Source organism: Platalea leucorodia, assembly GCF_965183815.1.
Source record: "Platalea leucorodia genome assembly, chromosome: 9".
In the NCBI taxonomy this organism is placed as follows: Eukaryota; Metazoa; Chordata; class Aves; order Pelecaniformes; family Threskiornithidae; genus Platalea; species Platalea leucorodia.
In genome coordinates, this window is record NC_138831.1 from 16,094,641 (window position 1) to 16,116,739 (window position 22,099).

Genomic DNA, 22,099 nt, shown 5'->3' on the forward strand with positions numbered 1-22,099 from the left:
AGGAGTTCATTTAAAGCTATTTTGGCTGCCCCATATAAACAGAGCTTAGCTACGAAGTTCATTACTAACTAGATCAAGTCTCTTTTGAGGGGATGATTAAACTCTGTAGTGCCTGCACAGGCTTCTGCAGCTTGCAGGCACAGCTCTTGACATGGAACAAGGTAAACTGTTAAAACATGCAAGCTTCACTTGTTCACACCCCCTTGAAATGGCCACATCACTTTCTTTAAGATGAGGAGATACTCAAAAAATTACAAATAAATAAGAAAGATACTAACTTCTTGCAAAGCCATAGCTTTTCCCAAGACAGTCTGCAGGATGTTAATTCTGACCTATATTTAAATACTGATAACAGCATTTTAAAATTTTGATGAATGCATTTTAAAACCTTTACAAACACACATGCACAGGGCCGGGGGGTGGGGGGAGAAGCTTAAATGTAAAGTGAAAATTCAGCTTGCCATTTAAGTATCCAATTAGTACTGTAATTCCTATGTCCAGAGCCAAGTCTGCTCAATGGGCACGGTTAGATGCAAGAACAGGGCTGTGCTGGCAGCTCTGTAGAAGCGTTCTTACCTGTAGTGCGCTACACAGCCTCGCTTTTATTCATGGATTTTTCCATATGTTTTTCAAACTACATGCATTGGATTGAATCAGTGACAAAACTGCAAGACTGCATGGATTAACTATTCTCTCCTCTAAAGCAGCTTCTTGAAATGAATTGGAACACTTGCAATTATCAAACAGCAAAACCTGTTCACAGCAACTCCTTTGTTCTTAAATACTGTATTAACAGCAAGTACTGCTGAGCACTTCAAAGAGAGGAGGGCAAGCTTTCCTCCTGTTTTTGCAGGTGTGTCGCTGGGACAATTCATATTCCCGACTACTAAAGACATTCTAGCCGGTATAAAGCACATGTTTAAGTAACCGTAACTATCTTGTACACCCACATACCGGCACAACTATTAGTTCTGTTCCCCCTTTTCATACACCCTCTTCTTTCAGTCCTGAGATTAAACCGAGTAAGGAAGCCTCAGCCTCCCCAAAAACCTACACGGTAATTGCAGCGTTAGAGGATCAAAACCTGTACCTACTAACAGACGTTCTGCCTTAAAACACCAGAAAACCCAACAGCAAACAGAACCCCTTTGTGTCTCCAAGAGGCAAGAACAAAAGACGGAGCTGCCTCCTCCCCACGGACTCGCCCACCTCGGGCGAGCAGAGGTTTCGCCGGTACCCGACGAGGCGGCGGCCGGCGCGGCTGCAGACGTGACCCACCTTCGAGAGCTGCCTCCTGAGGCTGAAGCGCTGGACCATGGTCTGCCTCCGTCCTCGGACAAAGCGGTCCGCAGCGGGGCATGGAGGGAGCAGGGCGGCAGCCGGCTGCAATCAGCTGAGGCAGCGCATCCTCGGGCCGCCGGCAGGCACCGCCGGGGGCCCTCCCGCCCTAAAACTTGAGACTCTGCCTTGTCCAGGGGCGCCCGGGGGGGGAGGAGGGAAGGGGGGGAGGGAGGGCAGGGCAGGGCGAGGGGGGCGCGGGCGGGCGGGGCGCTCCCCGCTGCCGCTGCGGGGGGCGGGCACCGGCGCCCCCCCGCCCCCAGCCCGGCGCCGCAGCCCCCGGAGCGGCAGCCGGGAAGGCCCGTCCCCGCGGGGGGTCGGTCAACGCTGCCCCCGCCCCCGCGGGCCGGAGCCGCGCCCCGCGCAGCAGACGCGGGCCCTCGCTCGGCGCGGCCGGGCTGCGGGCAGCGACCGGCCGAGCACGGCCCGGAGCCCCGGCGTCCCCGGGACACCGCGCCCGCCCTGCCCGCCGCTCCCCAGGCAGGCCCGCCCGTGCCGGCACGGGGCCGCGGCCGGGGGAGCGGGCCCGGGAAGCACGGCCGCGCCTCCGCAGCTCGCCGGCAAGGCGGCCGGGGCGCGGCCCTGCCGGCGCCCGGAGGAAGGACGCGGTAGCCCCAGGGAAGGGTTGCCCCAGCCTCGATGTTTTTTCCACCAGCGGCCGTTCCCTCTTTGGGACAGAAGGGCTCCGCTCGACACCCCCCGCTGCCGCCCCGCTCCCGCTCCGAGCCGCCCGGCCGGCGCGGGAGGGAGGCCGGGGGAGCCGCTGCCCGCGGGCAGCCCGGCCCCGGCCCCGGCCCCGGCCCCGGCCCCGGCCCCGGCCCCGGCCCCGGCGGGCAGGGCCCTCCCGGCAGCTGCCGCGGCGCGGCTCGGCAGCCGCGGCTCGTCACCGCTCCCCTGCCCCGCGGCAGCAGCGCCCTGGGCGGGCTGGTAACGGGGACACCTCCCGGTACCGGTACCTGTACAGCGTGCGGGACAAGGTGGCTCCAACCCACCCAAGGCTGCTGGCGCAGGGCGCGGCAGAAACGAGCTGCAACTCCGAGGCAGCACAGATGCTGTGCGCCAAAAAAGATTCAAAGGAAAATGTCACTGGCTGGGCCAGGCTCCGCTGCAGCTCTCTAGCTGCCTTCGCAGGTGAGGTTTAGTTCTTCTGCGGGAATCGGCACAGAACACCCTGTTGCAAACACTAGAAAATAACTTTGAGAAAATATTTCTCTCTTCCCACCACAAATATGCAACAAAGATCCATGGCGAAAGAGGTACACTTTAATTTCTTCAAATGTCTTGATCAGAGTGGCTTTTGAATCCTTAAATTGTTCTTTCTCCCCTTACTGTATTTGTGAGTGATGGACACGGTACTATCTTCATGCAGAAAAGGGGATCACAGGACTCCATTAGTTTGCTACAATATCTGCAGCAACGCTCTAAGGGGTTTCAAGAAACCAGCAGCAAGGACGTGCATTTCCAATTGGTGCCATTCAGACAGAGGTCCAGATCTCAATGAATTGGCTCAGGCATCTGCCTGGATGTTCATAAAAGGAGCAGGGAAACCGAAAACCCCAAACACAATGAGGAGCTTGAAATCTCTGGAAATAACGCAATTTCTCATGTTGTCCTGTCTCAGCATTTTCATCTTCGACTATCTTAGCATTTTATTTCCAAGGCCTTTTGTAATTGCCTCCTGCCTGTGATTTTGCTCTCATTTCTTCGTATTCCTCCAACTTAAAACCACTGCGTGCTCCTGCTCTGGATGTCAAAATATCCCTCATGACCCTCCCATACAGAGTTCTCACCTCACCTCGAGCCTTTCTGGGATGCACTCATGGCAGGAGCTTTCCCACCACAATCCACCAAAGCAGCAAGGCAACACTTAAAATGAAAACATCAAGTACATTTGAACAAAAAACAATGATACTTTGAAGAGATATAAAATTCTATAAAACAAAAGCCAACAGGAATGCTTTCCTACTTCTTTTTATATACAATAAATTAAATAAATAAATAAATAAATAAATAAATTTAAGAAGTTTAAAGACATATCCTGCATCCTCCATTCTTCCTCTTACACAAAATAAAAAAATGGCATACAAGCCATTGCACATGTGTTGTATCTGGATTTAGGTGCAATCCAGAGAAAGAAGTGGGGAGGCTGGTTTCAAAGCATCATTCTGAATTCATGAAACTCTGCAAATGCCAGCTGTTTGAGAATTCCAGTAAAATGTCACTTTCAGCTCCATAATTCTCAAATGCCCCTACTAGCCCCATTTTACAGATGGAAAAATGGGCAAATTCAGGGGAAGGCCTGAATTCAGCTCCATGGCCTGTGCTGGAAAGATCTACTTCACAAGGTATGGGCATGTAGTTCATCGTTGCAATGACTGCAATCATTGCAGACATTGCCAACAGGTTAAGGTAGGCATTCACTGACATCAACGGACTATCACTTAAACATGACAGATGACACAACCATGCAGCCAGTGATAGAAAAGATACGAGCAATAGAAATGAGGTCGTGAGGCTACCTGAGATGGTTACATGCACCCCTACGTAGTTTAATAGCATAGGAATTAAGCAAAGACGTACTGAGTTTCCAGACTTGGTGTCTGTGTTAAAGTAGTATACTAGAAAAGGGTTTGGGGTTTAGACCACCAGATCCTATCCCAAAGTACCCTTCTGTAAAATTTGCCTCCCAGAATACATTTTTCAGCCTCCTGTGTGAAAAAGAGTGTATCCTGCTGTAACGCACGCAACCAAAGTTCGAGAGCAAGGTTAGTCTTCTGTTCAGTCACCATGTGAGAAGATAAAAAACTTTTGTAAAAATGATCACATGCCATGCAAAAGGCTCAAGTTGGCAGACAGGTTTCATAAATACTAGGTGCAACTCCTATAGCACTTCTCTTTGTCTTAGATTTTTGTTAATACTAACAGAATTCAGTGACTGACTTGCAGGTGTATTTGTTCTGCAAGCAGATGATCTTCATGGCTCTCAGTCCCTGTTTATCTTTACACACAGGGTTCAATAGTAAGTTTGAGTTTCACGGCTAAGGTGATTCACATCTGGTGAATACCCTGTCAGCTGAGTTCTGCCTGGCATGGAAGACAAATGGATAAAAAGTTGCGCTGGGGTTGTTAAATGGTGAATATGGGTATAGTCCTGGATGCTGTCGGAAAAAAATGACATTTCTAAGCAGCACGATCACCTTTCTAACAGCTAGTTCTTCTCATTCATGCTGCTGGTGCCTTCCAGTACAAAGGGACGCTGAGCACTACCGCACCTCAGCAGCTGATACAGCCCTTCCTCTGTTCAAAGGCAAAGCACGGGTGCTTTATTTTCAGTGCCACCAGTCTGCTGCTGCGACGTGGCACACTGTCTCCTGTACAGAGATGAGAGGAACAATGCATGCTTCCTTACAGTCTTTTGGTTTTGTACTGTTTGACAGTCCTTATCGACAAAAAGCCTAAAAAATGCATTGTCTGAACGACCGATAGAGGCCAGACTTTTCTAGAGGGTGCAAAAAACATTGTGCCTTCCTTTTTGCCCAGTACTCTCAACGTTGGCCATAGACACTGTGGAGTTGCTTCAGTACTAGACTGACATTTTAACATGACAGATAAACACTTCAATTCCAGTTTTTCAAAAGCAATGATTCAAAATGAAATGAAAAAGAAACCACACCTCAGTGAATCTAAAATGCTATTCAGAAATTCCTTTCATGTTGGAGACAAAGGTATAGGCATGCTTTGCCTATTATATGCAGACAAGTATTTTTCACTACAGAAAACATAGGAATTTGTTCATACGAATATCAAAACTTATCCTCTGTTTGATTTCTTCTACATTCTTTTTTCTGTGTCACAGTTCTAAAACCACATAAATTACTCCTCCCTGTTTATATGTTGACTTAGGACCTCCAAAGACTACATGTCACCAGTATGGATGATGTTGTTGGATGGCAGAGATTAAGCTAACCACCCGCCATGAAAGATTTCATATTCTGAGTCTAATTAAACAAAAGCTTACTGTTCAAACAGCATTCAGCTTATTTGCTCCAGCCATCTACAACAGCAGTAGTTATTCAGTGCCGACTACACAGCCTGATTTACTAGTAAAACTTAAACCTTAAATAGGCTGTTGTTATGCAACTCAGAAAGAACATGGAATTAGATCAAAAAGTCTGCTTGGGATGGAAGAAGTACTCACAACTGACTATTACTACTTAACCCACAAAGCGCATTCTGCACCACCACCAGAACACCAGCTGAATGCTCTGTCAATGTAGTGCTAACTTGTAATTGCAGTATTTCTCTGTCCTGACTACATCCATAATCCATATTTTGCAGACCAATGCAAACCAGTATGTTTTCAGGCTCAGCCACAAGAAAGTTACTTTAATGAACATGTGGATATTTTTAGCCTTAAAAAGTCAAATAAAATCAATGCATAAGGCAGTGATTTGCTGTGTTTCCTTTCACATGTTGGGCACATCCTGAAACTTTAAAGCAGCAGGAAATTTAAAAGGATTTGATATTGCAAGAAAATAATAAAATCTGAGAAGAATTTACAACTGCATCACTGTTGCAGACTCAGTCTGCATCATACAGACTTAGTCTAACCAGAGCCTGAGTACCTGTGATGCAAATGCACGCACATTTGACCAGGGTATCACATGTGCCACGTGCAGCTAGGACCTGATGGCATCTATCTCAGCATCATACACTGCAGCGAACAGATCCACTGTCGTTTCTTTCACACAAAAGCACTGGAAGTTTTCTGGGCATATAGTGGAAAACTACAGAAAGGCACTGGATGACTACCACCAGACAAGTGACTTGACCTGTATGCTCACAACAAGATAGGGAGATTGCTCATCTGAGCGAAAGCAGAACACAACATCCTGAGCAGTGCCACGTACTTAACTCTCAGTAGATGTTTGGGCTGACAGAGAAGGCAAACGGGCAAGACCTGAACTTAAATGTATGTCAAACTCAAGATTGAAGATGTACCCTACACTGCAAAGTAGGTTCCAGCTGCTTCAAAACAGCTGCTGAAGTCAGGAAATGTCTGGTTTGATGCCAAACACCTCCAAAACTACATGTTTTTGTTTCCTTTCTGCTGATTTATCCATCCACTATTAAATGACTGGGGGCCCACATACTTGAATAATGTTTGTCTGCATCATCAGCATTCATTCTGAGAACTCATACATCATGTACAATTTTTACAACTCAAACACAGACATGGAATTGCAACATGAATCCAAAACGGAGGGCTCCTTTTTGCATTACATTTAAATGGCTATAGCATTGACCCTTTCAGTACATGGACTTAACTATACAGGAAAATATTTTCTAAATAACTCTACTAGCAAAACTACTGGAATCAGGAACAGCTCCCAGCTCTTAGAGCCAGAGCACGTCCCAGCTGAGTTTTGACCCCATATCAGGGCAAGGCCGGATTATCCAGCTCTCCACTGCCCACCAGCACTCTCCTCAGACCTTCATGTCAATGGGAAGGAAGCCCTGGCACAATGGCCAAAAGGATCCCATGGCATGCTCCAGCTACGACACATCAAGGGACCTGGATCCCATGGCATGCTATGGCAATACACCCGGCTGTTAGAAGTCAGCTGTGCACTGACTCCACACAAAATTACTCTCTATGTTATGTACTGGGAAAGTACACTTCATTGCCATGCATGGTTGCATAGTCTTGTAGAAAAATAAAGGTGACTTAGGCCAGAATATTTGCTTTGTTAAGGAAAAATGTTTTTAACCTATTTTTAAAGTCATCAAATGACTTGGAGGCTAGAGATAGAGGAGACATTTGTGGTTGGGCCATGAAGGGTTATGAGAAGGGTCAATGTGGTTCTCTAAATAGAACCTGATGGGAAAGTTAGAAAAAGATTAAACAGAGGTGTTTATTTTATAACTGTCATCCAAAAGTAACATCTATAGATGCATACTTCAGCACTGAAAACCCCAGCTGTGACATGAGAGCATTATTTGGTAGCATTCTGCGCTGTCAGTGGTAACTCAGAGGTTTCAAAATGCAGAAATGTGTTCTGTACAGAGGAAGTGTTCCCTGCCAGAACTTGGACTCCTATTCAAAATGCTCACTTTTCTTGGAAATACATAAACAGTACATTACCCAGTTACCAGGCCTCAATTTTATAATGACCACATAGAGCTGACAGCAAAGGAAACCAGTGGGACTGAGACACTAGAAAAACCTCCTCGTGCTGGCAGAACACATACCAGATGCTCAGGGGATTCTGCATCTAGCAGCTGCATCATTCTCCTCTCTGAACTGGGTCAGTACTTCTTGTTCTACAGTTTGACTATATTCAGAAGCCTTGTGCACACCATTCAATTCCTACTGCAGGAAATCTATACCATCTTGAACAGTCTCCATGTCTGGAAAGCTGCCACACACTGCTGTTGAGACCACCAGGCTTGTCAGCATTCCCGTGACAACATCCTCCCGGGGCTGAAAATAGCTTCTCCAAAGAACTCTCTCCATCGTCTCCTGGTCTTTTTTTGTGTGTTCAAAGATACACCTAGGATTTCTCTGTTTCACTTGGGAACCCAATTACCGGTTGGATGGCTTGCGAAGGAAGCACAGTCAGTCAGTAACGCAGCGTGGGAGACAAACTCCCTCCACGACAGCGTCAGAACAAAATGCTGGAACGAGGGCAGCCAGGGAAGGCTGGTCCGTCCTGCCATTTTATCTGCTGCATCTAAACTTTCCTGTTTCCACGCTGTCTGCCAGTAGATACGGGTGGCTCTGGGTAATCACCCTCCCACCCTCAGGGCTTGGTGTCAAAAGTCTCAAGGACTACCTGGTACTTCCTTCCAGGTTGTCGTTCATGGACACCCAGATCTCTCTTCCCCATCAGGCCGCATGGCTCAGAGTCTGGGCGAGACAGAGATACAGATAAGGGAAAGGAGCCAGCTAGCTGAAATTTAATCCACATCAGAGTGAGATGGAACTGGTAGATTAGCAAAACTGATGACAGCAACATTCTCCTTTGCCTCTGTAGCCAAGGCCTCACACTCAGCATTTCCAAACTGATTTTTATGATCTGCATAGTTAATGAATGGCTCCTACTCTTCCGTAGAGACACGTGCATCTTTTCTCCTTAGTCCCCTTTCGCTGGGCTACCGTAACTCTTTTATTCCTAGTATTGCCTTCCTACAGCAATTCATTGCTGTGTAATAGATTAATCAGTGAATTCTTCTCTCTCTATTCAGGAACATAAAACACTTTAACCGTTCAAAGTAATCTCTCATCATGCTAACACTTCCAAAGCTGCCTATAATATATAGCACTTCTAACGCCACAGACTAAGGTAGTAATGTGAAAGATTTGGACATACCAAACTTCTGACGAGATATTCTGAACAGCTTACTGCATCAGAATTCCTAGAGGCAATGGCATTAAAATATATACAGATGTATAAGTATTCATAAATGTGTAGTATATAGACAATCAATTACATCTGAATATTTAGCAAATGTTGAAAAATAAAAGCAGTAAAGTAACAGAAAGCTTTCTATATGCAAATCAGTATAAAATGTGGTTCTAAACAACAAACAGTATGTTGTGTAAATTAAAGGGAAGGAGGGGTGGAAAAAAATCAGGAAATATTTAATATTTCTGCTATGTGTACAGACACTCCAGTGTCATTTATCAACATAATAGCCACACATGAGACTTCCACAGTTTTAATCTATTTCCACCCAAGGTATTGCCTTTATAGTTTTAAAACTTCAAGAAGCCTTGTCCTCCTGAAGAAATCAAAATTTTCTCCCTGACCCCCTTTTTTTTTTTTAATAAATTGGGGGTGGTGTCGTTACAATCATCTGCGTAGCTTACTGCTGTAACAGTAAATTTTTAGTGGCAGCACTTCTATGTTAAACAAAGACAATGCAATTAAGGTTTGCGCAAGAGGGTGTACTGTCTTCTCCTAGCTTACACAAGTCCAAAATGCTTGCAGTAGAATTTAGGGCCTTATTAAGAGCTTTGCCAACAAGTCCAGCCAAAAGGAGCGTAAAAGCCAGCATGTGCTGTGTAATCAACCCTAGCAGAAACAAAGGCAGGGACCCTGACTGCAGCACTGCCTTAACTTAATGGGAGGCCCCACTCGGTGCTACTGGTTTGGAATTACCCCCTTGTACGTCTGCAGCTCTGGGAACTTGTCCCCACACGGGCAAGGCTTGTAACCAAATGAATGGCACATTCCACAGACAAGGGGATTACAAGAGAAACTGCTGCCAGCTAATACTTCACAGTCACATTGCTTTTATGTGAATCGATCCGCACACTGTAAGCATAGCCACCTCTGCAGTGAAATGCCTCTGTTGTTCTATTCAGAGCAGCGCCCCTACACAGTTAGGCCAAAAACTCGATTTGCTCCTCTTGTGATAGAAACACCGCAAGTGGAACTTAGGTAAGAATGTAAAAACCAGACCTTGGCCAGGTCAGCAATTAACACTTCTGGCTGTCTGCAGAAAACACGTGACTTTTAATTACAAGAAGCAGTCAAGCCAATCTTATCCAACAACCACTTAGTGATTTGAGATTTTTAAAAAATTATAAAACCAGAAAGATTTCAGTCAGATTGAGAAAACACACTAAAGCGACCAAATGCTGATACACTCAAGTGATCAATTGCTGCTTCTGTATGTGGAGTTGGCACATTCAGATCCTTTCAGATGGCTCTGACGAGGCTCTGTGCAAATCAGCCTTATGCGGCGCAGGGCTGTGCCGTACACTGGCTCTTCCCAACAGCAATACAATGCCCAACAGTCTCCTGCACACATCAGCACCTCTGTCTTTGTGTGCATTGCCGGATTTTTTTTCTCAAAAAAAGCGTTGGTTACAATTTTTATCAGTTAAACAAGCATGCCCAGGCATGCATGCCATTTACCAATCATAATACTGTTTCTTGAAAAGAACAGCAATCTCCCCAGCTCAATAGTTTTGATCAAGTACGATGCCGTGCCAGGACTTTCACTGACAGTTTTGTCACTGGCTTTCCCAGGGCTAATTCCCTGCCCTCCGCAACCTACAGCCAAGTGAAAGCAAGGCACTCGCATTCCCTGGCTGGCAAGAGTTGTCCACAACTGAAACAGCTGCCCATCCTTCCTCCGCACTCCTCTTCGCTGTCCTGCTTCTCGAGAGAGGGACGTCTCTTCCTCCCACGGAGGATGCTCAGCAGAACAACCTGTCAGTACTCACATGCCCAACTTTAACACACTCACTTAAGAGATGGGGGCCTGCAGCGCCCGTGATGCTTTACACACAGCTCGACCCTTCCCGGTCTGTATGGCTCGTGAGGGGCTGGGCACACATCCCCAGTAGTGGACGATCCTGTCCTGTTTATAATGTCTGAACCATTTCAGAGGGGACACTACTATGATCTTGGAGGTAAGGCTAAAAAAGTAACTCAGCAGTGTTGGAAATTCACTGATGCTTTCCATGAAAACAGCAGCTTACCATATACAATTCTTATTTCTACACAGTCCCTCTCCCAAACCCTAAGCCTGTTCTCCAAACAAGAAAAACTATTTATTTTGTTACCACAATCAGTATGGAGAAAATTCAGATTTTAGTAAAAGCCACCAAATTTTATTTTCACATTTAAAATGAACTTGACTTAATGAACTAGTGCCTCTGCCTGATATCCTTTCATGAGAACACAAAACACAACTAGAATTAATTTATTTTTAGTACAAAATATCTTGTAACCACTTTTCTTTTTAAAAATGCTCAGTAAAAATTGAATTTTTTGTTTTAATATTCGTCTCATTAAGATCTTCCAGGGCTTTTTACTTAGACATCAAATTCATAGTTTTTAGTAGGGTTTTTTTGAAATTATTTTTTAGCATTATATAAGGTTAGCAGAAACATATGTGTATGAAAGTCAAATCAATACTTTATAAATTTAAATGAATAGGTAGATGTCTTACTGATAAACTCTTACAGAAGGACCTGTTGGAGTAACCAACAGAAGAGAAATTTTCTTACTGCAGGAAGTTTGGAAGGTAAAAATTTTATGTATTCAGGCATACTCATTCTCAGGATCAACCCTTTCAGTTTATTTTATATATATTTCAAAATAAAATACAGTATTTTTAAAGATACCTATACATTCTAAGTTTGTTACTATCAGCCAAGAGTTTTCTGCATACAAGAGGGTATCAGTTGCTTTAGGAAAACAAAATTAGATTCAAGAAATGTGTTTAAATATTTTTCTTCTGGGTTATTTAAATTAAACTGCTTTCATAATCACTTGCATTTTCCAGAAATATTTTATTTCATTGTTGCGTTAAGATAATTCTCTCAACCGTTGCACGGACGATGAGCGGTGACTCTGAAGGCCAATTTAATAGCTCCAACCACTTCATTTTCAGGACGGATCAAGTGAACTCTTTCTGTGCCCATTTTCAGAAAAGTCACAGCTCCCTCTGTTGACTGAAGCGTTGCTGCCATGAAAACGCTCTGCACGGGAACCGAGGGCACCTTACGAACAGATCTGGCTGGGTTTGGCTTTCACCGTGCCACCCTTGCGTGGGCGGCAGGGCGACGGAGGGCACCCATCCCGCACACAGGGGAAAAGGCAGCGAGGCGCTGCCAGTAACCACTGGACCTGCATCTCCACCAAACCAGCTCAAGTACCTTTTCCTACCAAAGCCCTTCACATTTAAGCATCACCAAAACACTCTCATATATAAAAGACGTCATCCCCATCTAAGAAAATCTCAGAGAGCAACACAGAAATAACCAAGTTCACAAATGAAGTTAATTATTGAGCGGAAAACAGAAACCGACTTCCCTTACCCCAGCATCTTGCCTTTCAATAGGGGCTGCTGCTGCCATTAGCAGGTCTTGGCTTCACCCAAAGTACCAAACGCTGCTAACTCAGGCTTCCTTGTCCGCTTTGGTTTAGGCTGTCTTACTTCAGGTAAGACTCATCTGTCCTGCATACATTCAATGCTGGCAGAAAGTGGGACATGTACATAGCGCTGCTTTTTTTTTTTTTTTTTTTTTTTTTTTTAAAACTGGAAGTAAAAATTACTTCAAGTTAAAAGGAAAAGTTTTACCAGGGACCATATTTTTGTTCCTGGCTAGCACCAGTTTGCTACCTGAGGACAGCAGCTCTCCACTTCTCATCAGTAAAGTCACAGCCTTTTGTAAAATATCTGAACAGTCCCCAGTAAAATCTCCTTCATTCCTGCACACCGTGGGACCAAGAGATAAGATTAGCTCTTTTATTCAGGATCTCTGGCTGCAAACTGCACAAGGCATATAAACACAAACAGCAATGCCACAAGCCCTCCTTGATATGAGCGCCCTGGCAGAAATGTTGTGATACCACTGACAGCTCTCCTCTCCGACACCCACTTTTTTATATTTGAAAAATAGCAAATGGAGGTATAAGGGCTACTACAAGGGAAATGATGAAGTTTTATTATTTTAACATTAATTTCCAACTAAATAACTGTTAGAATTACCACAGAACAGCAGTTTCAGGAAGCTTCAGAAAGCACCCATGACAACTTTGCAGAAATGATTATGAATAAGATACATACATATCACAGTCAATCCTACAGTTAGAAATGACAAACAATATTTTTGAGTTGCCATGGAATTTGGTATTAGCACAATAATTATAATATACAGTGTTGCTACAGTGAACAACAGGGAGACAAAGTATTATCTTAAACTTTGGTCACATCACCAGAGTTAAAAGATAACGTGGACAAAGTCGGTTCAGCACATTTCCTAATTGCTCAAATCACCATTTTATTGAAGTTGACTCCTGTCCTAAGGGAGATTTGGGGATGATCTTGGATGGTATTCTAATCTGGAAGACATGAACCTGTCAAAATACTGGTTACACAGCTCCAGTAGCTCTCCTCCCAGTTATAGCATATATGTGTCTCCATAGCTTGCTTTATCATGACTCTGAATGACATCAGCAAAAGATGTATGGCTGAGTTTTAACAGCACTGCCTACAGAAGTTTGAATTTTCAGCTTTGTAATTGAGTAACCAAGTAACCAGACATTTGTGGAGAAAGAGGTAACCACAAATAGCATGTGCTGTCAGCTGAAAAACACAGTACCGTATTACAGGGAACTTGAAGATGCACAATGCCAATTTAGTCATTCTATCTACTTTCTAGCCAGAGTGGATTGCTCACCTACATTATATTTTCTATAGTCTTGGTCCATTTCATGTTGTGGTGTCAGAAAATACCTTAATTCTGCATCTGCTGGTATCTACTGATGCTCTCTTAATCATAATGAATGATTCTTCCCATTCTACAGCATTTACTATCATTCACTAATACATAATACTGAAGCAAAAGCTTTGGAAAGTGTCAGGTAATTATATCATAAACAGTGTCTCCCTGTTACTCTGGGAGACAAAGTAGCTTCGGCAGAAAAGGGTGTTCACCACACTGAATCTAACCAATGAAACCTATTGCAAAGGGATCTCAGTCTACAACACTGCATTCTTGAGCCTTGCTGCCATTTTAGTCCCTACCAGCAAAACAACTGTTACCTGTAAAGTAAAAACCAGTAACTTGAGATAAGATTAGGTATTCAGAGTAAGGACATAATCCTCAAATGACCGAATTGCACACTTGCTCAAATATTAGCAAGCTTATTATGGAAAGTTAATGTGTTTCACTTACTGTCTCTCAGGCACAAGGACCTGTTCTGACTCAAAAAAACTCCACCAAACTACATTAAAATATACATATTTATGAAAATCTATAATTACAGTGCCACTAAATTTCCGGATGTATAAACATCCTTAGCAGAGGGCACTTTTCCTTATTTTTGTGCCCTGACCTGTCAAGAGCAAGGCGCTTCCCTGATCCCTGCGGATGCAGGCTTCTAGAGCACTGGGGGAAGGAAAGTCTCCCTGACCCAAGGGTGTCTGTGGGCCTTTGGAAAAAGAACTGTGCAGAAGAATCACGTCTACAATTCTCAGCTGAAAAATAATATCTTTCTGAACTCAGACAGAGAGAAAAGTACCGCAAGTTGAAAATGAGAGAAAAGAAAAACAGTTGGATTGGAAAACTTCCATGTTAAAGCATGCTCAGCAGAAAAGTCACAAAAAACAGGTTTGAAAGGAATCTTTAAAATTCATAGATCATCTACTGTTCTCCTCCACTGAACTGAATTCTGGAAGAGGAAAAAAAAAAAAAGAAGAAAACTAGAAATAGCTGCCACTTTCCAAAATCAGAGACAACAATCATAGATAACACCCATACACTTGTAGATGGATAAATGTAGTAACAGATTTCTAGAATTTTTGTTCCTCTGAGATGAAGTTTAAATTATATGATAACCCAAGGAATAATACGTTGGGACTGGATTAAGTTATGCATTGCAGCAATAGTAAATATTATATAAAGTCTTACTAACCTTTATCTTCTTTCTTAACATAAGCAGTATTCAGATAATTAACAGAAACAAAAAAAATAGAAAGTTTTAGAGCTCCCACAGTCACTGTGTAGCCCTATAACACGGTATTGTCATCACTAGTAACATGCCGCAGGTCTCGTGCTGAGCTTGCAATGTCCCAGGACTGGGGCTTGCACCATCAGAACTTTTCTTGACCTGCTTGCAGCTTTGTTTCATTCAGTTTAGCTGTGACAGTGATTTTCCCAACTGACCAGGTGTCTATGGCTAATCTGCTTCACTTGTGTTTATCATCGTGAGATACAACCATAGTTTTATATAGATAGCAGTAGCAAGATGTTTTTCTACATGGAACAAGATACATACAGCTCCATAGTACTGATGTAGCGTAATGAAATACAGGCCTGTATCACAACAGGAGAGGCTGCAGCAAGTGGAGATGTAGGATGCAACACAGAGGAGTGCAGGCACGGGCTGATAAGAGATGGGGCACAGGCTTGGCACTGGAAACCTCACAGCTATAAACAACTCAACAATGGTCAGGTAAAGAAATGTAGATGTGGAGCTGCAGAAAGCTGTTTTAGAGGGGAGAGAAAAAGGGGGGTAGGGGGCAGGAACAAAGAAACAGTATGTGATATACAGAAAAGGCACCATACATAGAAAATTTGGATGCACATGGAGCTGCAGACCAATAAAGGTCTTAGTGTGTGTTTGCAAACACATAAAAAAATAACCCAAGTACATCCTTGGGTGAGGAAGAAGAAACCATCAACCTGGACACTAAATTCAGTGAAGGGCTCCAGATGTTGACAACCTGCTGTAATACCCACACACCTCCACCCTGACCAGAATGAAATCACCAACTGTGGGACAGAGAGGAGCAGTGAAAGGGTAAGCAAAACCCAAAGAAAGGGGTTATAAACTAAGAGGTGTGTGTATAACAACTTTAATAGCATTATTATTATTTTGATATTTTTCTGTAACAATTAGATCTGGACTAATAATGATTAGACCCTTAAGATTTCAATTATACTAACATTAAATTCTTGGCTCTCCTTATATGTAATGTGTGTCCTCTTTGTCCGTAAACAAGACTTTGACCCTAACATCACTCTTGTGCTTCACAAAGGTTACTGTTACCAGTCAGGGAAAAGCAGCGCCTGGTACAGCATGGTCTTTCAGAGTAATTAAGCAACTGAAGATTAATTTCTGAGCTTGTGAAACAATCCTCAGCCTACTCCTGACGTATCTCAATCTGCAGTTAAGCCATTATAGTGACCTGCCAGTATCTTATCTTGTTGCAAGATGCAAACAACGCAACCCTATCCCCGTACAACGCATCAACATCGGGTTGCACTTTTCTGCTGGGGGAGGAGAACAGTGTTTGCTGGCACAAGGGCTGGAGCTGCATCGGTCACATTTACGTGCAGCACACAGCTGTCCGTTCAGATTTGCTGGAAGCCCAGATCTGTAGCTCCAGGTGTTTGCAGCACCAGTTTTAAGAAAGAGAATAAATTACTGTTGTCCTGAAATGCAACTCATACAGAAATCCATACAGGTTCTTGTACGCCTTGCTGGCAGAGTACAGGTAACTCCTACTTTACCCCTCCAAATGAGCAAAAAATTTCCCTTTACAGTAACTCTGCAAGATTAGTCCTGTTTTAACATGACTCAGCTCCAGGTACTGGAAGTAAAATCATACATATTATTTCCAGAAGAGCTTGTGATTAACCTAATCTATTTATATGACAAATATTTTCAATATAAAAACAGTCCTTTATAGCCAGAGCTACAAAATGTTTTACTCAGAATCAGCTATGAAAAAATTTCAAAAATGTTTACACCTACATAAGTTGAATGGGAGAGCAAACACTACAGTACGATGTTAAGAAGATTGATTGTTGTTTTGGGAAATGTGTTAAAGCCTAAGTGATCTTTTGTAGATCTAAGACATTGTTTACAGCCACAGTAGACTTTCCACACAGTTTTAATGTTATAAAAAAATCCACCTTTTGTCTTTTCAAAGGTGGTTGTCTCAGGTGTGTGGCATGGTGTTTAGGACAAAAGAATTTGCGAAAAATGTTTCTGGCAAATAAATTACTGCTTTAAAAGACTACTTACAGTTGGAGGGAAACTATTCATTCTTCCACAACTCTGCTATATATACTGAAAGGGTAGTGCAGTTCAATATGCTACCTTGTTTATGTTAGTATGTAGTTTGTAGACCAGTGTGACTACTTGAAAAGAAGAATTAGAAGTAACTAAGAAAAGCAAGCTTACTGTTAGTAGGTTTTTGATACTCATGGGGTCAACATCATCACTGGAAAATATTGAGGAGTCTGCAAACTAAGGACTGAAAACTGTTATTCCAGAAGCATACGTAGTCATTTTTTTTTAAAGTGTGGACAGTAACAGAATATAGATTTAAGCTGTTAACCAAAATCCAAAGATATTTGAAGTATTTATGAAAACTGATCATCAAAACTGGAAAGAGGATGAGGACACAGGACGTCCCATCAGGACGCAGCAGAAGGGAAGCAACTGGTGCCTTAGAAAGTTGCCCTACGGGCATCTTGCCGCAGGACAGCAAATCCTTTTTCCTATCATTCCTGTAACCCTGAGGCAAGCAAATGGCAACTTGGAAATGTTTGGGCCTGTGGAGGCAAAAAGCTGCAAATCCACTAAACAATTTGATACTAAATTAATTCGGCTTGGTCTGCCTTCTTAGTGATACCAGAAGGTGTCACCCAAGGGCTTCCACCAAATATTCCAAAATCAGCTCGCTGTACAGAAACCCTGAATGAATAAACTGACCTCACGACCAACTTGCTCTAACACCAATGCTTGGCATGTAAGTCCAAATGAGAGCAAACCATATAAGCATCTCAGTGGTTAAAAAAACAAGGTGTTGCACATATTGTAATGATTTCTATTTCAGTAAGATTGATTTTGTATTTTTTCCATAAAACCCTAACAATGTCAAAAGGCTTCATTATTCCAGCGTGGAAGTCTATACAAATGCCAGTCCTTCTAGTAGAATCGGATAGGTCTTCTACTCTTCTTTCAATTAAAGAGAGTGTGATTTCCTCCATTTTTCCATTCCATTATTTTAACTTTGTTCCTCCCATATCCTGTTGTTACGTTCTGATCACCCGCTGGCTGTTTGCCACGCTTCTGCTCTGCACATTGCTCATCTAACCTACAGAAAAAGACTGGCTAAAGTCTATTTATTATACAGATACAGCATGCCAATAATGTTTCAAACGTCAAACAGGAGGCTGTAACAACTGACCATGGGTCGGGGGGCAGGGAGGCGGATGAAATGGATGCATCAAGCACTCCTCCCCTGTCCCAAGGGAAAGACCTACTCAGGTCATTGCACTGCACCTTCTGCCAGGTGGCCACTCAGAACTGCAGGCATAGTTCTTGCCTGAAAATGCCTGAAGCATTTTTATTTCTGCTAAAATTATGGTAAGATTCCAGGGTAACACTTGCCTTTATTGTTGATTGTTCATTCCCATACTTTTTCCTGCCAGCAGGAAAGGGAGCAGGACATCATTCAGAAATCCCTGTCTCTTTATGAAAGCAAACATCAGCCTTCAGAAGGTGACCATCACCAGAACTAACCGCAGAGGCATTGGCTGCAATGCAACGCAACACAGTGGTTGAGCATTGTCATTACCTTCATGGCACTGATGAAAGTTCATGAGGACACAATTTCTCACCGAAGTACCACTACTTTTGTATCTCTGCAACCTGAATATTGTTCTGTTTGTCCATGTCTTCACATGAAACTCATTACCCCACAAAAAGCTCTGAAAGTACAGTAAACCAAAATGAGACCCATGCAGGCTCAATCATTTTCAAACCACCACAATCCTGATTTCTCAGCTCAGTGGGCTGCCTCTACAGGAAAAGATTTATGCAAAAATATTTAAATTTAGACTGCTTGAAATACAAGACCAAGTGAAGTATCTCGGTAAGACTTTAATTATTACATTATTTTCCATGCTATGACAATCTCATTTCTCAGTTTCTATACAAAGCCTGACAACATGCAGCAGGATTATTGCACATGCAAATGTATGTAAATGAGGTGTTAGACCAAATCCAGTCTGTGGTTTTGGGATAACATTTTGCCCTTCCATTTCAACAACAACAAATTGAGAGAACAGAGAATGGAACAATACTGTGAACTAAAAGTATTTTGAGTGCAGAGGATTATTAAGAATTTACTCTCCCTTACGCCACAAAATATTCAATGTCCTTAATTCCCACTGGGAGCAGAGGATCTCAGCACCACATAGAATCAGGCTCATCCAGTACTCATTATTTTGGAGAACCATGGAAACATAAATTAATGCTTACAACATCAACCTGTTTACAAGCCAAGTTAAAATAGTACCACAGTTCCCATTTACCTGAAAGGGGCTATCCCACCCCTTGATAAACTGACAGCTGCCCCAGACTTAACCCTGTTCTTCACATAAACTAGTGCTGTAAAGATACAGAAGAGATTTTATTATGCTTTTGTTTGCATGGTAAGAGAACTTTTTCTAAATTATATCAACACGTAATAAGCAGGTAGCTCTATTGTGTTTGTAAGCAGCAGTGACAACGCACTAAACACTTCACTCTGACCTGATTACCCGGGGAACTCGCTACCTCGCTGAGTCCCAACCTTGTTCCAGGTGTTTTGCAGAAGAAACAAGAAATAAAGACTCTTGACTCCAAAACTTCTCAGCATCCACACATAAAACATGGGGAAGGGGAAAAAAAAAAAATCCAAACCAACCAAACAAAAACCCCTCTTGGGTTAACAATACAATATTTTGAGGAGATTAACCTTGTAAGCTTCCTGGCAATATGTTTAGCATGGGGGATGTAACAGGGTTTCAAGCATGAAAAGGAGAAGTGTAGGTGTATCTAATCAGGAGACAGCTGAAAACTGACCCTGCCACATGAAATAAGCAGGCCAGGGAAAGAGGAAGCTCCTGAAAAGGAAAAATGAAGCCTAATGAGAATCTGTGGCATGCCACAAACTCTGGATCAGGAGTAAAAGACAGACATTGGCTGTAGGTACTTTTAAAAATGCAATATAAATTATAACATTGTGCCCAGCATGTGAAGACGACTTCAATATGGCTCATATAGTTGGAACAAAGACACTAGGGGAAAAAAAAAAAGGAGGGAAAAAAATGGTGATAGGATAGGAGCAGGTAGATGAGGGCTTTCAGAAATTTAAACTGTCAAAGACAGAATAGAGATGAGACCAGAAAATATCAGTACCATATCTGTTTAGCCTCTTTTACTGGTAAGAATTTGCACACAGCTCTCATGCCCATCCGACAAGCATGAGACACTTCTTCCCCACAAGGAGAGGAGCAGGTTGGAGAACACAGGTTCCAAGATCGGCTTCAGGTCTTTCCTGGTCTGAGGACTCCTGGCCTTTCACAGCTGCCCCATGCCGGTGTGGCCTGAGTTTCTAAGTATAGCAGGAAATTTAATCACAAAATTTCTTTTTCACTTTTGCCACTGACCTCATCAACATGGCCATGCTGATAAAGATAAGGTTTTTTTCCCTTTCTGCAAACTGTATCTCAGATACAGCACCTAGTGTTAAAAGGCAAGCGTAACAGTTTCCAGCAGGACCAACTGAGCAAGCAAATAAATCACAAACGTTAATTAAGCTCAGAACAACATTTAGGTAGGCAGAGTTAAGCATAAACTTAAATTACTGTGCAGCACTGCCTCGCACAGAAGGATGAAGCTCAGGGCTTGACTCCGCAAAAAATGGAAGATAGGAAATAGTCTGGATGTGTTTAACAGGTCTTAAGCTTCAGTAGTAAACTCTAGACAGAAGCACGAGAGCTCCTGCTCATCCAGGCTTCACAAATACATTTGCAACAGGTAAAGTTCCTGCTGTTCCAAAAAGAAGCACTGACAATTCCACAGCAGCCTGCAAAGGCTTTTACAAGCCTCTAATAAAATATAACTAAATGCTAATTTCTCAGCAATCCAAGTCTGCTGACTTCCTACATCTACATGTAGCAAAATCTTCTGCAGTGACAGGCAAATTTTAGACTTAACCACAGACACAGTGCAGCATTATGTAGTAGCTACAGGATGCTGCCTTACTAACAGAATGCATTGCCGCTAATTCCAATGTACCATAGTGCAACAACAAAATCATTGAAAGAGAACAAAATGTCCATTACTTTTTCTAAATGACAGAAATCTGAACACTGGAAGGAAAATAAAGAAAGTAGGGAAAGCAGAGCAGGAATTTCTGCTACAAGAGCAGTACCAACCACAGCAGTAGAGATGAACGCCTGGGCAAGGGGGGAGGAGGGAGGCACTCGAAGCAGCCTTGTACAGTTCGCCACCAAATATCTATCTGATGGGGGCAGAAGAGCTCCATAATAGATGGCAGACATCCACTGCAGACAAAAATAGGCTACATCACGACAGCAGTAGGCGCCAGCAGATCAAATGATGACGGAAGACGTGAATCAGAAAAATAAGAACTATATTGCTTGACTACAATTCCTACGTTACGCAGTTTTTGACACTATTAAATCACATTTTTTTCCATTATATACGTTGTTTCTTTGTCCTTGTAGCTTGTATAGCCCGTATGTTCACAACAGATGGATCAACGCTGTAGCTCAGTGATTTTTTCCAATTATAGCCGGATTTATGAAATTCTTAAAGAATTTCAAAGGAAATATTCCCTGCTGAGGCAAGGTGAGTCAGCGTTTCTTCACTGTCATCAGCAAACACCAAAATCAAGGAAGTGAAATTGGTAGTGTTTCATTAAAAAAAGCCAACAAACTTATCTAAAAAGATAAGACCATGAAGAGCTGAAGGAAACAAACAGGCAAAGTCTTGAGAAAGTGAATATGAAACAAAACAAAAGAAATCAAGGGAAGGTTTGCTGTATACACAATCTATACAGACTCCAGTAGAACTCAGGGGACCAGAGGACTCTCAACCCTGATCACTGAATGTTATCTGCCAGATACTTTAAATAAATTATTTCTATTTAAGTTTCATTAAATAATTCTCAATGAGATGAAATAAATTAGGAAAATTTAGGGTTAGAGTAACACCATGTGAAAAAACTTCAGATGTCTTGTAACTTAAAGACAGTGTTTAAAGTTTGAGCTCACACTTCATCTCTGTTGCATTTAAGTTTGCTCTAATAATTTCAGATTTTAGCTGGCTCTTTACTGACTCCATTTCAATTGCGTTGTAACTAATTTTGCAATACAAACTGTTGAACAAAGAGTTATAGCTTTAGCAATTCATTAATTTAGTCA

At 42.8% G+C, this 22,099-nt stretch overlaps 1 protein-coding gene across 5 annotated transcripts in view; it reads right to left on the reverse strand.

The window, feature by feature from the left end:
- Positions 1–22,099, reverse strand: part of TMCC1 (transmembrane and coiled-coil domain family 1) — a 125,053-nt gene that overhangs the window by 67,750 nt on the left and 35,204 nt on the right. Inside the window, exon 1 of one of the 5 annotated variants that reach the window (XM_082321177.1) lies at positions 1,279–1,346. The exons of the other annotated variants lie outside the window; for them this stretch is intronic. Within the exon in view, the coding sequence (XP_082177303.1) occupies positions 1,279–1,317 (39 nt within the window). The 5' untranslated portion in view covers positions 1,318–1,346. Of the gene's footprint in view, positions 1–1,278; positions 1,347–22,099 lie in introns of those variants that run through there. 5 annotated transcript variants of the gene reach the window in all.